The sequence below is a fragment of the Scyliorhinus torazame genome, chromosome X, assembly GCF_047496885.1.
Source record: "Scyliorhinus torazame isolate Kashiwa2021f chromosome X, sScyTor2.1, whole genome shotgun sequence".
NCBI classification, from domain to species: domain Eukaryota; kingdom Metazoa; phylum Chordata; class Chondrichthyes; order Carcharhiniformes; family Scyliorhinidae; genus Scyliorhinus; species Scyliorhinus torazame.
Genome location: NC_092738.1, coordinates 10898472 through 10913216, shown reverse-complemented (window position 1 = coordinate 10913216; position 14745 = coordinate 10898472). Strand labels below are relative to the sequence as shown.

The 14745-nt window shown below is 72.2% G+C and overlaps 1 protein-coding gene across 1 annotated transcript in view; it reads right to left on the bottom strand.

The window, feature by feature from the left end:
- Positions 1–1127: 1127 nt before the first annotated feature.
- LOC140405335 (coxsackievirus and adenovirus receptor homolog) overlaps positions 1128–14745 on the bottom strand; it is a 49189-nt gene continuing 35571 nt past the window's right edge. Inside the window, exon 5 of the mRNA XM_072493626.1 lies at positions 1128–1291. Coding sequence (XP_072349727.1) covers positions 1128–1291 — 164 coding nt within the window. The remainder of the gene's footprint in view (positions 1292–14745) is intronic.

The following is a 14745-nucleotide window of genomic DNA, read 5'->3' as shown; positions in this document are numbered from 1 at the left end:
GCAGCGGCGTGATCCCCGCCCGAAAACCGGCGCCGGAGAATTCAGCAGCCGCCGTCGGAGCGACGGAGCATGATTCACGCCGCCCCCCCCCCCCCCCCCCCCCCCACCCCCCCCCTGCCGGTTCTCCAACCTGGCGAGGGGTCGGAGAATCCCGTCCCGTCTCTCCAGGAAATTTGTGAGTACTGTACTCCTAAACTCCAGAAACGCTGACTGATTTGAATCTACAGAGAAAAACCAGCACAGACTGCAACAAAGACTTTAATCTGCAAGATTACTGTGAAGAAGGTTTGCTCAGAGCCAGCATCTGAAACAAAGACTCTTTTACCTTCTACTTGTGTTTCTTTCCACCTTTCCGAATATATATATATATATATATATATATATATATATATATAGAGGGTGGGGGGAAAGTTAAAGTGGGGATTAGGAATTAGTTAATAGTTAACCAGTTGTATCTGCATGTATTTTTAATTATAGTTCATGTTATAAATAAAGAGTAATCATGCTTACATTTATCGTCCCCACCAAAACAACGCCATGGTCAGACCCACAGCCCGACGGGACATCTTCCCAGAGGATAGTGAAGAATATCAACATCTGTGCTGCACTTGTGGTCGGAGGAACCGTGGCGGTCAGGGCCACCAGAATAGCCAGCGAGCGTGTTGCCCTGGCCAGGTGACACAAGCACCCCAAGACAGGGCTTTGCACATTGCCCTGGCCCAAGAAGACAACTTCATGCAGTTAAATTGCATCAGGGCCCCCAAAGTAGCCCCAATAAGAAGAACGCTCCAAGTTATTATTTGTAAATTTAGAGTACCCAATTCATTTTTTCCAATGAAGGGGCAATTTAGCGTGGCCAATCCACCTTCCCTGCACATCTTTGGGTTGTGGGGGTGAAACCCACGCAGACACGGGGAGAATGTGCAAACTCCACACGGACAGAGACCCAGAGCCGGGATCGAACCCGGGTCACAAGCTAATGGTCACCCCTTGGACATGGAAATTGATACAAGGGCTGCTGTTTCAATTATTGGACAACAAACATTCCATAACCTCCGTCTGGAGATCCAGTCCAGCAACATACACCAGAGAAACATTGACCATCATTGGGACCACGGTGACCCCGGTTACCCACGGACAGCCACTGGTGGCAGTGCAGAGACCCGGGTCCAGCCTCCTTGGCCGTGACTGGTTCCAACGTCTCTGCTTGGACTGGCAACAAATCGTCCAGATGGGTACTGCCGGTTTGCACAAAATTCTGGGAAAGGAACGGGAGGTTTTCCAGGAAGGTCTGGAAAAGATAAAGGGAGTTAGAGGCTAAAATCTACGTGAACGCAGAGGCCCAGCCCAAATATGTCAGAGCCAGTCGGGTTCCGTACGCCCTGCTGACGAAGGGGGACGACGAGCTGAGCTGCCTGCACAACCTGGTCATTGTACGCCCGGTCCATTTGCAGAGCGGGCAGACCACCCCATACCCGCTCGAGCTGGCAGAGCAGGCAGCACCGCCCCCCCCCTACCCGTCCAGCTCGCAGAGTGGGCAGCCCCATCCCCCCACCCGGTCCAACTCGCAGAGTGGGCAGCCCCATCCCCCTACCCGGTCCAGCTCGCAGAGTGGGCAGCACCGCCCCCCCCTACCCGGTCCAGCTCGCAGAGTGGGCAGCACCGCCCCCCCTACCCGGTCCAGCTCGCAGAGTGGGCAGCCCCATCCCCCCACCCGGTCCAGCTCGCAGAGTGGGCAGCCCCCCCCCCCACCCGGTCCAGCTCGCAGAGTGGGCAGCCCCCCCCCTACCCGGTCCAGCTCGCAGAGTGGGCAGCCCCATCCCCCCCCTACCCGGTCCAGCTCGCAGAGTGGGCAGCCCCACCCCCCCCCTACCCGGTCCAGCTCGCAGAGTGGGCAGCCCCATCCCCCCCTACCCGGTCCAGCTCGCAGAGTGGGCAGCCCCCCCCCCCTACCCGGTCCAGCTCGCAGAGTGGGCAGCCCCGCCCCCCACCCGGTCCAGCTCGCAGAGTGGGCAGCCCCCCCCCTACCCGGTCCAGCTCGCAGAGTGGGCAGCCCCATCCCCCCTACCCGGTCCAGCTCGCAGAGTGGGCAGCACCGCCCCCCCCCTACCCGGTCCAGCTCGCAGAGTGGGCAGCCCCATCCCCCCACCCGGTCCAACTCGCAGAGTGGGCAGCCCCATCCCCCTACCCGGTCCAGCTCGCAGAGTGGGCAGCACCGCCCCCCCCTACCCGGTCCAGCTCGCAGAGTGGGCAGCACCGCCCCCCCTACCCGGTCCAGCTCGCAGAGTGGGCAGCCCCGCCCCCCCTACCCGGTCCAGCTCGCAGAGTGGGCAGCCCCGCCCCCCACCCGGTCCAGCTCGCAGAGTGGGCAGCCCCCCCCCTACCCGGTCCAGCTCGCAGAGTGGGCAGCCCCATCCCCCCCCTACCCGGTCCAGCTCGCAGAGTGGGCAGGCCCCATCCCCCCCCTACCCGGTCCAGCTCGCAGAGTGGGCAGCCCCCCCCCCCCCTACCCGGTCCAGCTCGCAGAGTGGGCAGCCCCGCCCCCCACCCGGTCCAGCTCGCAGAGTGGGCAGCCCCCCCCCCCTACCCGGTCCAGCTCGCAGAGTGGGCAGCCCCATCCCCCCTACCCGGTCCAGCTCGCAGAGTGGGCAGCCCCGCCCCCCCTACCCGGTCCAGCTCGCAGAGTGGGCAGCCCCGCCCCCCACCCGGTCCAGCTCGCAGAGTGGGCAGCCCCCCCCCTACCCGGTCCAGCTCGCAGTGTGGGCAGCCCCCCCCCCCCCCCTACCCGGTCCAGCTCGCAGAGTGGGCAGCCCCATCCCCCTACCCGGTCCAGCACGCAGAGTGGGCAGCCCCGCCCCCCACCCGGTCCAGCTCGCAGAGTGGGCAAGCCCCCGCCCCCCCTACCCGGTCCAGCTCGCAGAGTGGGCAGCCCCGCCCCCCCTACCCGGTCCAGCTCGCAGAGTGGGCAGCCCCGCCCCCACCCGGTCCAGCTCGCAGAGTGGGCAGCCCCCCCCCTACCCGGTCCAGCTCGCAGAGTGGGCAGCCCCCCCCCCCCCCCTACCCGGTCCAGCTCGCAGAGTGGGCAGCCCCATCCCCCTACCCGGTCCAGCTCGCAGAGTGGGCAGCCCCGCCCCCCACCCGGTCCAGCTCGCAGAGTGGGCAGCCCCCCCCCCTACCCGGTCCAGCTCGCAGAGTGGGCAGCCCCGCCCCCCCCCTACCCGGTCCAGCTTGCAGAGTGGGCAGACCCATCCCCCCCTACCCGGTCCAGCTCGCAGAGTGGGCAGCACCGCCCCCCTACCCGGTCCAGCTCGCAGAGTGGGCAGCCCCCCCCCCCCCCCCCTACCCGGTCCAGCTCGCAGAGTGGGCAGCCCCATCCCCCTACCCGGTCCAGCTCGCAGAGTGGGCAGCCCCATCCCCCCCCTACCCGGTCCAGCTCGCAGAGTGGGCAGCATCCCCCCCTACCCGGTCCAGCTCGCAGAGTGGGCAGCCCCATCCCCCCTACCCGGTTCAGCTCGCAGAGTGGGCAGTCCCATCCCCCCCTACCCGGTCCAGCTCGCAGAGTGGGCAGCCCCATCCCCCCCTACCCGGTCCAGCTCGCAGAGTGGGCAGTCCCATCCCCCCCTACCCGGTCCAGCTCGCAGAGTGGGCAGCCCCATCCCCCTACCCGGTCCAGCTCGCAGAGTGGGCAGCCCCATCCCCCCCTACCCGGTCCAGCTCGCAGAGTGGGCAGCCCCATCCCCCTACCCGGTCCAGCTCGCAGAGTGGGCAGCCCCATCCCCCCCTACCCCGGCCCAGCTCGCAGAGTGGGCAGCCCCATCCCCCCCCTACCCGGTCCAGCTCGCAGAGTGGGCAGCCCCATCCCCCAACCCGGTCCAGCTCGCAGAGTGGGCAGCCCCATCCCCCTACCCGGTCCAGCTCGCAGAGTGGGCAGCCCCATCCCCCTACCGGTCCAGCTCGCAGAGTGGGCAGCCCCATCCCCCTACCCGGTCCAGCTCGCAGAGTGGGCAGCCCCATCCCCCTACCCGGTCCAGCTCGCAGAGTGGGCAGCCCCATCCCCCTACCCGGTCCAGCTCGCAGAGTGGGCAGCCCCATCCCCCAACCCGGTCCAGCTCGCAGAGTGGGCAGCCCCATCCCCCTACCCGGTCCAGCTCGCAGAGTGGGCAGCCCCGCCCCCACCCCTACCCAGTCCAGCTCGCAGAGTGGGCAGACCCCCCCCCTACCCGGTCCAGCTCGCAGAGTGGGCAGCCCCATCCCCCCCTACCCGGTCCAGCTCGCAGAGTGGCAGCCCCATCCCCCCCTACCCGGTCCAGCTCGCAGAGTGGGCAGCCCATCCCCCTACCCGGTCCAGCTCGCAGAGTGGGCATCCCCCCCCCCCTACCCGGTCCAGCTCGCAGAGTGGGCATCCCCCCCCCCCCCCCTACCCGGTCCAGCTCGCAGAGTGGGCAGCCCCACCCCCCCCCTACCCGGTCCAGCTCGCAGAGTGGGCAGCCCCATCCCCCTACCCGGTCCAGCTCGCAGAGTGGGCAGCACCGCCCCCCCCTACCCGGTCCAGCTCGCAGAGTGGGCAGCCCCATCCCCCTACCCGGTCCAGCTCGCAGAGTGGGCAGCCCCATCCCCCTACCCGGTCCAGCTCGCAGAGTGGGCAGCCCCATCCCCCTACCCGGTCCAGCTCGCAGAGTGGGCAGCCCCATCCCCCTACCCGGTCCAGCTCGCAGAGTGGGCAGCCCCATCCCCCCCTACCCGGTCCAGCTCGCAGAGTGGGCAGCCCCATCCCCCTACCCGGTCCAGCTCGCAGAGTGGGCAGCCCCATCCCCCTACCCGGTCCAGCTCGCAGAGTGGGCAGCCCCGCCCCCCCTACCCGGTCCAGCTCGCAGAGTGGGCAGCCCCATCCCCCTACCCGGTCCAGCTCGCAGAGTGGGCAGCCCCCCCCCCCCCTACCCGGTCCAGCTCGCAGAGTGGGCAGCCCCATCCCCCTACCCGGTCCAGCTCGCAGAGTGGGCAGCCCCATCCCCCCTACCCGGTTCAGCTCGCAGAGTGGGCAGCACCGCCCCCCCTACCGGGTCCTGCTCGCAGAGTGGGCAGCCCCATCCCCCTACCCGGTCCAGCTCCCAGAGTGGGCAGCACCGCCCCCCCCTACCCGGTCCAGCTCCCAGAGTGGGCAGCCCCATCCCCCCTACCCGGTTCAGCTCGCAGAGTGGGCAGCACCGCCCCCCCTACCGGGTCCTGCTCGCAGAGTGGGCAGCACCGCCCCCCCCTACCCGGTCCAGCTCCCACAGTGGGCAGCCCCATCCCCCCCTACCCGGTCCAGCTCCCAGAGTGGGCAGCACCGCCCCCCCTACCCGGTCCAGCTCGCAGAGTGGGCAGCCCCGCCCCCGCCCCCAACCCGGTCCAGCTCGCAGAGTGGGCAGCCCCATCCCCCCTACCCGGTCCAGCTCGCAGAGTGGGCAGCCCCGCCCCCTACCCGGTCCAGCTCGCAGAGTGGGCAGCCCCATCCCCCCCCTACCCAGTCCAGCTCGCAGAGTGGGCAGCCCCATCCCCCCCCTACCCGGTCCAGCTCGCAGAGTGGGCAGCCCCATCCCCCCCCTACCCGGTCCAGCTCGCAGAGTGGGCAGCCCATCCCCCTACCCGGTCCAGCTCGCAGAGTGGGCAGCCCCGCCCCCCTACCCGGTCCAGCTCGCAGAGTGGGCAGCCCCATCCCCCTACCCGGTCCAGCTCGCAGAGTGGGCAGCCCCGCCCCCTACCCGGTCCAACTCGCAGAGTGGGCAGCCCCATCCCCCCTACCCGGTCCAGCTCGCAGAGTGGGCAGCCCCGCCCCCCTACCCGGTCCAGCTCGCAGAGTGGGCAGCCCCATCCCCCCCCTCCCCGGTCCAGCTCGCAGAGTGGGCAGCCCCATCCCCCCCTCCCCGGTCCAGCTCGCAGAGTGGGCAGCCCCATCCCCCCCTCCCCGGTCCAGCTCGCAGAGTGGGCAGCCCCATCCCCCCCTACCCGGTCCAGCTCCCAGAGTGGGCAGCACCGCCCCCCCGACCCGGTCCAGCTCGCAGAGTGGGCAGCCCCATCCCCCCTACCCGGTCCAGCTCGCAGAGTGGGCAGCCCCGCCCCCCATACCCGGTCCAACTCGCAGAGTGGGCAGCCCCATCCCCCTACCCGGTCCAACTCGCAGAGTGGGCAGCCCCGCCCCCTACCCGGTCCAACTCGCAGAGTGGGCAGCCCCATCCCCCCTACCCGGTCCAGCTCGCAGAGTGGGCAGCCCCGCCCCCCCTACCCGGTCCAGCTCGCAGAGTGGGCAGCCCCATCCCCCTACCCGGTCCAACTCGCAGAGTGGGCAGCCCCGCCCCCTACCCGGTCCAGCTCGCAGAGTGGGCAGCCCCATCCCCCTACCCGGTCCAGCTCGCAGAGTGGGCAGCCCCGCCCCCCTACCCGGTCCAGCTCGCAGAGTGGGCAGCCCCGCCCCCCTACTCGGTCCAGCTCGCAGAGTGGGCAGCCCCATCCCCCCCTCCCCGGTCCAGCTCACAGAGTGGGCAGCCCCGCCCCCCTACCCGGTCCAGCTCGCAGAGTGGGCATCCCCCCCCCCCCTACCCGGTCCAGCTCGCAGAGTGGGCAGCCCCATCCCCCCCTCCCCGGTCCAGCTCGCAGAGTGGGCAGCCCTTCCCCCCCTACCCGGTCCCAGCTCGCAGAGTGGGCAGCCCCATCCCCCCCCTACCCGGTCCAGCTCGCAGAGTGGGCAGCCCCATCCCCCCCTCCCCGGTCCAGCTCGCGGAGTGGGCAGCCCCATCCCCCCCTCCCCGGTCCAGCTCGCAGAGTGGGCAGCCCCCCCCCCCTACCCGGTCCAGCTCGCAGAGTGGGCAGCTCCATCCTCCCTACCCGGTCCAGCTCGCAGAGTGGGCAGCCCGGCCCCCCCCTACCCGGTCCAGCTCGCAGAGTGGGCAGCCCCATCCCCCCCCCACCCGGTCCAGCTCGCAGAGTGGGCAGCCCCGCCCCCCTACCCGGTCCAGCTCGCAGAGTGGGCAGCCCCATCCCCCTACCCGGTCCAGCTCGCAGAGTGGGCAGCCCCATCCCCCTACCCGGTCCAGCTCGCAGAGTGGGCAGCCCCACCCCCCTAGCCGGTCCAGCTCGCAGAGTGGGCAGCCCCATCCCCCCCTCTACCCGGTCCTGCTGGCAGAGTGGGCACCCCCATCCCCCCCCCCTACCCGGTCGAGCTCGCAGAGTGGGCAGCCCCCCCCTACCCGGTCCAGCTCGCAGAGTGGGCAGCCCCGCCCCCCCCCTACCCGGTCCAGCTCGCAGAGTGGGCAGCCCCCCCCTACCCGGTACAGCTCGCAGAGTGGTCAGCGCCCCCCCTACCCGGTCCAGCTCGCAGAGTGGGCAGCCCCATCCCCCCCTACCCGGTCCAGCTCGCAGAGTGGGCAGCCCCACCCCCCCCCTACCCGGTCCAGCTCGCAGAGTGGGCAGCCACGCCCCCCCATCCGGTCCAGCTCGCAGAGTGGGCAGCCCCGCCCCCCTACCCGGTCCAGCTCGCAGAGTGGGCAGCCCCACCCCCACCCCCCCCATACCCGGTCCAGCTCGCAGAGTGGGCAGCCCCCCCCCGACCCGGTCCAGCTCGCAGAGTGGGCAGCCCCGCCCCCTACCCGGTCCAGCTCGCAGAGTGGGCAGCCCCCCGCCCCCCTACCCGGTCCAGCTCGCAGAGTGGGCAGCCCCATCCCCCGACCCGGTCCAGCTCGCAGAGTGGGCAGCACCCCCCCCCCTACCCGGTCCAGCTCGCAGAGTGGGCAGCCCCACCCCCCCCTACCCGGTCCAGCTCGCAGTGTGGGCAGCACCATCCCCCTACCCGGTCCAGCTCGCAGAGTGGGCAGCCCCGCCCCCCCCACCCGGTCCAGCTCGCAGAGTGGGCAGCCCCGCCCCCCTACCCGGTCCAGCTCGCAGAGTGGGCAGCCCCCGCCCCCACCTGGTCCAGCTCGCAGAGTGGGCAGCCCCCCCCCCCCTACCCGGTCCAGCTCGCAGAGTGGGCAGCCCCATCCCCCTACCCAGTCCAGCTCGCAGAGTGGGCAGCCCCGCCCCCCCTACCCGGTCCAGCTCGCAGAGTGGGCAGCCCCCACCCCCACCCGGTCCAGCTCGCAGAGTGGGCAGCCCCATCCCCCTACCCGGTCCAGCTCGCAGAGTGGGCAGCCCCATCCCCCTACCCAGTCCAGCTCGCAGAGTGGGCAGCCCCGCCCCCCCCTACCCGGTCCAGCTCGCAGAGTGGGCAGCCACATCCCCCCCCCCCAACCCGGTCCAGCTCGCAGAGTGGGCAGCCCCCCCCCCCCCTACCCGGTCCAGCTCCCAGAGTGGGCAGCACCGCCCCCCCGACCCGGTCCAGCTCCCAGAGTGGGCAGCCCCGCCCCCCCTACCCGGTCCAGCTCCCAGAGTGGGCAGCGCCGCCCCCCCTACCCGGTCCAGCTCCCAGAGTGGGCAGCCCCGCCACCCCCCTATCCAGTCCAGCTCGCAGAGTGGGCAGCCCCATCCCCGTACCCGGTCCAGCTCTCAGAGTGGGCAGCCCCAACCCCCTACCCGGTCCAGCTCGCAGAGTGGGCAGCCCCGCCCACCCCCTACCCGGTCCAGCTCGCAGAGTGGGCAGCCCCACCCCCCTACCCGGTCCAGCTCGCAGAGTGGGCAGCCCCGCCCACCCCTACCCGGTCCAGCTCGCAGAGTGGGCAGTCCCGCCCCCCCCCTACCCGGTCCAGCTCTCAGAGTGGGCAGCCCCATCCCCCCCTACCCGGTCCAGCTCGCAGAGTGGGCAGCCCCCCCCCCACCCGGTCCAGCTCGCAGAGTGGGCAGCGCCATCCCCCTACCCGGTCCAGCTCGCAGAGTGGGCAGCCACATCCCCGCCCCCCGACCCGGTCCAGCTCGAAGAGTGGGCAGCCCCATCCCCCCCCGACCCGGTCCAGCTCGCAGAGTGGGCAGCCCCATCCCCCCCGACCCGGTCCAGCTCGCAGAGTGGGCAGCCCCATCCCCCCCCTACCCGGTCCAGCTCGCAGAGTGGGCAGCCCCGCCCCCCCTACCCGGTCCAGCACCCAGAGTGGGCAGCACCGCCCCCCCTACCCGGTCCAGCTCCCAGAGTGGGCAGCCCCGCCCCCCCTACCCGGTCCAGCTCGCAGAGTGGGCAGCCCCGCCCCCCCCCCCTACCCGGTCCAGCTCTCAGAGTGGGCAGCCCCACCCCCCTACCCGGTCCAGCTCGCAGAGTGGGCAGCCCCGCCCCCCCTACCCGGTCCAGCTCGCAGAGTGGGCAGCCCCGCCCCGTACCCGGTCCAGCTCGCAGAGTGGGCAGCCCCGCCCCCCCCTACCCGGTCCTGCTCGCAGAGTGGGCAGCCCCATCCCCCTACCCGGTCCAGCTCGCAGAGTGGGCAGCCCCATCCCCTTACCCGGTCCAGCTCGCAGAGTGGGCAGCCCCATCCCCCTCCCCGGTCCAGCTCGCAGAGTGGGCAGCCCCATCCCCCTACCCGGTCCAGCTTGCAGAGTGGGCAGCCCCATCCCCCTACCCGGTCCAGCTTGCAGAGTGGGCAGCCCCATCCCCCTACCCGGTCCAGCTTGCAGAGTGGGCAGCCCCATCCCCCTACCCGGTCCAGCTCGCAGAGTGGGTAGCCCCTCCCCCCCCTACCCGGTCCAGCTCGCAGAGTGGGCAGCCCCGCCCCCTTAGCCGGTCCAGCTCGCAGAGTGGGCAGCCCCGCCCCCCACCTACCCAGTCCAGCTCGCAGAGTGGGCAGCCCCATCCCCCTCCCCGGTCCAGCTCGCAGAGTGGGCAGACCCATCCCCCCCCTACCCGGTCCATCTCGCAGAGTGAGCAGCCCCGCCCCCCCTACCCGGTCCAGCTCGCAGAGTGGGCAGCCCCACCCCCCTACCCGGTCCAGCTCGCAGAGTGGGCAGCCCCGCCCCCCCCCTACCCGGTCCAGCTCGCAGAGTGGGCAGCCCCCCCCCCCTACCCGGTGCAGCTCGCAGAGTGGGAAGCCCCATCCCCCTACCCGGTCCAGCTCGCAGAGTGGGCAGCCCCGCCCCCCCTACCCGGTCCAGCTCGCAGAGTGGGCAGCCCCGCCCCCCCTACCCGGTCCAGCTCGCAGAGTGGGCAGCTCCATCCCCCTACCCGGTCCAGCTCGCAGAGTGGGCAGCCCCATCCCCCCCTACCCGGTCCAGCTTGCAGAGTGGGCAGCCCCGCCCCCTTACCCGGTCCAGCTCGCAGAGTGGGCAGCCCCGCCCCCCCTACCCGGTCCAGCTCGCAGAGTGGGCAGCCCCCCCCCCCTACCCGGTCCAGCTCGCAGAGTGGGCAGCACCGCCCCCCCTACCCGGTCCAGCTCCCAGAGTGGGCAGCCCCGCCCCCCTACCCGGTCCAGCTCCCAGAGTGGGCAGCCCCGCCCCCCCCCTACCCAGTCCAGCTCGCAGAGTGGGCAGCACCGCCCCCCCTACCGGTCCAGCTCGCAGAGTGGGCAGCCCCACCCCCCTACCCGGTCCAGCTCGCAGAGTGGGCAGCCCCGCCCCCCCCTACCCGGTCCAGCTCGCAGAGTGGGCAGCCCGCCCCCCCCCTACCCGGTCCAGCTCTCAGAGTGGGCAGCCCCACCCCCCTACCCGGTCCAGCTCGCAGAGTGGGCAGCCCCGCCCCCCCCCTACCCGGTCCAGCTCTCAGAGTGGGCAGCCCCATCCCCCTACCCGGTCCAGCTCGCAGAGTGGGCAGCCCCACCCCCCTACCCGGTCCAGCTCGCAGAGTGGGCAGCCCCATCCCTCTACCCGGTCCTGCTCGCAGAGTGGGCAGCCCCCCCCCCCCCCCTACCCGGTGCAGCTCGCAGAGTGGGCAGCCCCGCCCCCCTACCCGGTCCAGCTCGCAGAGTGGGCAGCCCCATCCCCCCCCTACCCGGTCCAGCTCGCAGAGTGGGCAGCCCCATCCCCCCCCTACACGGTCCAGTTCGCAGAGTGGGCAGCCCCATCCCCCCCCTACCCGGTCCAGCTCGCAGAGTGGGCAACCCCGCCCCTCTACCCGGTCCAGCTCGCAGAGTGGGCAGCCCCGCCCCCTTACCCGGTCCAGCTCGCAGAGTGGGCAGCCCCATCCCCCCCCTACCCGGTCCAGCTCGCAGAGTGGGCAGCCCCGCCCCCCCTGCCCGGTCCAGCTCGCAGAGTGGGCAGCCCCATCCCCCTACCCGGTCCAGCTCGCAGAGTGGGCAGCCCCATCCCCCCCCTACCCAGTCCAGCTCGCAGAGTGGGCAGCACCATCCCCCCCCCTTACCCGGTCCAGCTCGCAGAGTGGGCAACCCCGCCCCTCTACCCGGTCCAGCTCGCAGAGTGGGCAGCCCCATCCCCCCCCCCAACCCGGTCCAGCTCGCAGAGTGGGCAGCCCCGCCCCCCTACCCGATCCAGCTCGCAGAGTGGGCAGCCCCATCCCCCCCCCCAACCCGGTCCAGCTCGCAGAGTGGGCAGCCCCATCCCCCCCCCAACCCGGTCCAGCTCGCAGAGTGGGCAGCCCCCCCCCCCCTACCCGGTCCAGCTCGCAGAGTGGGCAGCCCCATCCCCCTACCCGGTCCAGCTCGCAGAGTGGGCAGCCCCCCCCCCCCCCTACCCGGTCCAGCTCGCAGAGTGGGCAGCCCCGCCCCCCTACCCGGTCCAGCTCGCAGAGTGGGCAGCCCCATCCCCCTACCCGGTCCAGCTCGCAGAGTGGGCAGCCCCATCCCCCTACCCGGTCCAGCTCGCAGAGTGGGCAGCCCCATCCCCGCCTACCCGGTCCAGCTCGCAGAGTGGGCAGCCCCATCCCCTACCCGGTCCAGCTCGCAGAGTGGGCAGCCCCATCCCCCTACCCGGTCCAGCTCGCAGAGTGGGCAGCCCCATCCCCCTACCCGGTCCAGCTCGCAGAGTGGGCAGCCCCATCCCCCTACCCGGTCCAGCTCGCAGAGTGGGCAGCCCCATCCCCCCCTACCCGGTCCAGCTCGCAGAGTGGGCAGCATCCCCCCCTACCCGGTCCAGCTCTCAGAGTGGGCAGCCCCACCCCCCTACCCGGTCCAGCTCGCAGAGTGGGCAGCCCCACCCCCCGACCCGGTCCAGCTCGCAGAGTGGGCAGCCCCATCCCCCCCTACCCGGTCCAGCTCGCAGAGTGGGCAGCCCCATCCCCCGACCCGGTCCAGCTCGCAGAGTGGGCAGCCCCGCCCCCCCCCTACCCGGTCCAACTCGCAGAGTGGGCAGCCCCATCCCCCCCTACCCGGTCCAGCTCACAGAGTGGGCAGCCCCACCCCCCCCAGCCTACCCGGTGCAGCTCGCAGAGTGGGCAGCCCCCACCCCCTACCCGGTCCAGCTCGCAGAGTGGGCAGCCCCATCCCCCCCCTACCCGGTCCAGCTCGCAGAGTGGGCAGCCCCACCCCCCCGACCCGGTCCAGCTCGCAGAGTGGGCAGCCCCGCCCCCCCTACCCGGTCCAGCTCGCAGAGTGGGCAGCCCCGCCCCCCTACCCGGTCCAGCTCGCAGAGTGGGCAGCCCCATCCCCCTACCCGGTCCAGCTCGCAGAGTGGGCAGCCCCGCCCCCCTACCCGGTCCAGCTCGCAGAGTGGGCAGCCCCATCCCCCTACCAGGTCCAGCTCGAAGAGTGGGCAGCCCCACCCCCCCGACCCGGTCCAGCTCGCAGAGTGGGCAGCCCCGCCCCCCCCTAACTCGGTCCAGCTCGCAGAGTGGGCAGCCCCACCCCCCTACCCGGTCCAGCTCGCAGAGTGGGCAGCCCCGTCCCCCCCCTACCCGGTCCAACTCGCAGAGTGGGCAGCCCCGCCCCCTACCCGGTCCGGCTCGCAGAGTGGGCAGCACCGCCCCCCCTACCCGGTCCAGCTCCCAGAGTGGGCAGCCCCGCCCCCCCCCCTACCCAGTCCAGCTCGCAGAGTGGGCAGCCCCGCCCCCTACCCGGTCCAGCTCGCAGAGTGGGCAGCCCCCCCCCCTACCCGGTCCAGCTCGCAGAGTGGGCAGCCCCGCCCCCCCTACCCGGTCCAGCTCGCAGAGTGGGCAGCACCGCCCCCCCTACCCGGTCCAGCTCGCAGAGTGGGCAGCACCCGCCCCCCCTACCCGGTCCAGCTCCCAGAGTGGGCAGCCCCGCCCCCCCTACCCGGTCCAGCTCCAGAGTGGGCAGCCCCGCCCCCCCCCTACCCAGTCCAGCTCGCAGAGTGGGCAGCCCCGCCCCCTACCCGGTCCAGCTCGCAGAGTGGGCAGCCCCGCCCCCCCCCTACCCGGTCCAGCTCGCAGAGTGGGCAGCCCCATCCCCTACCCGGTCCAGCTCGCAGAGTGGGCAGCCCCGCCCCCCTACCCGGTCCAGCTCGCAGAGTGGGCAGCCCCGCCCCCCTACCCGGTCCAGCTCGCAGAGTGGGCAGCCCCGCCCCCCCCTACCCGGTCCAGCTCGCAGAGTGGGCAGCACCGCCCCCCCTACCCGGTCCAGCTCCCAGAGTGGGCAGCACCGCCCCCCCTACCCGGTCCAGCTCCCAGAGTGGGCAGCCCCGCCCCCCTACCCGGTCCAGCTCCCAGAGTGGGCAGCCCCGCCCCCCCCCTACCCAGTCCAGCTCGCAGAGTGGGCAGCCCCGCCCCCTACCCGGTCCAGCTCGCAGAGTGGGCAGCCCCGCCCCCCCCCCTACCCGGTCCAGCTCGCAGAGTGGGCAGCCCCATCCCCCTACCCGGTCCAGCTCGCAGAGTGGGCAGCCCCGCCCCCCTACCCGGTCCAGCTCGCAGAGTGGGCAGCCCCGCCCCCCCCTACCCGGTCCAGCTCGCAGAGTGGGCAGCCCCGCCCCCCCCCTACCCGGTCCAGCTCGCAGAGTGGGCAGCCCGATCCCCCTACCCGGTCCAGCTCGCAGAGTGGGCAGCCCCGCCCCCCCTACCCGGTCCAGCTCGCAGAGTGGGCAGCCCCGCCCCCCCCTACCCGGTCCAGCTCGCAGAGTGGGCAGCCCATCCCCCTACCCGGTCCAGCTCGCAGAGTGGGCAGCCCCGCCCCCCCCTACCCGGTCCAGCTCGCAGAGTGGGCAGCCCCGCCCCCCCCTACCCGGTCCAGCTCGCAGAGTGGGCAGCTCCATCCCCCTACCCGGTCCAGCTCGCAGAGTGGGCAGCCCCACCCCCCTACCCGGTCCAGCTCGCAGAGTGGGCAGCCCCGCCCCCCCTACCCGGTCCAGCTCGCAGAGTGGGCAGCCCCATCCCCCTCCCCGGTCCAGCTCGCAGAGTGGGCAGCCCCACCCCCCTACTCGGTCCAGCTCGCAGAGTGGGCAGACCCATCCCCCCCCGACCCGGTCCAGCTCGCAGAGTGAGCAGCCCCGCCCCCCCTACCTGGTCCAGCTCGCAGAGTGGGGAGACCCATCCCCCCCCTACCCGGTCCAGCTCGCAGAGTGGGCAGCCCCCCCCCCCCTACCCGGTGCAGCTCGCAGAGTGGGCAGCCCCGCCCCCCCTACCCGGTCCAGCTCGCAGAGTGGGAAGCCCATCCCCCTACCCGGTCCAGCTCGCAGAGTGGGCAGCCCCGCCCCCCCTACCCGGTCCAGCTCGCAGAGTGGGCAGCCCCGCCCCCCCTACCCGGTCCAGCTCGCAGAGTGGGCAGCCCCGCCCCCCTACCCGGCCCAGCTCGCAGAGTGGGCAGCTCCATCCCCCTACCCGGTCCAGCTTGCAGAGTGGGCAGCCCCATCCCCCTACCCGGTCCAGCTCGCAGAGTGGGCAGCCCACCCCCTTACCCGGTCCAGCTCGCAGAGTGGGCAGCCCCGCCCCCCGACCCGGTCCAGCTCGAAGAGTGGGCAGCC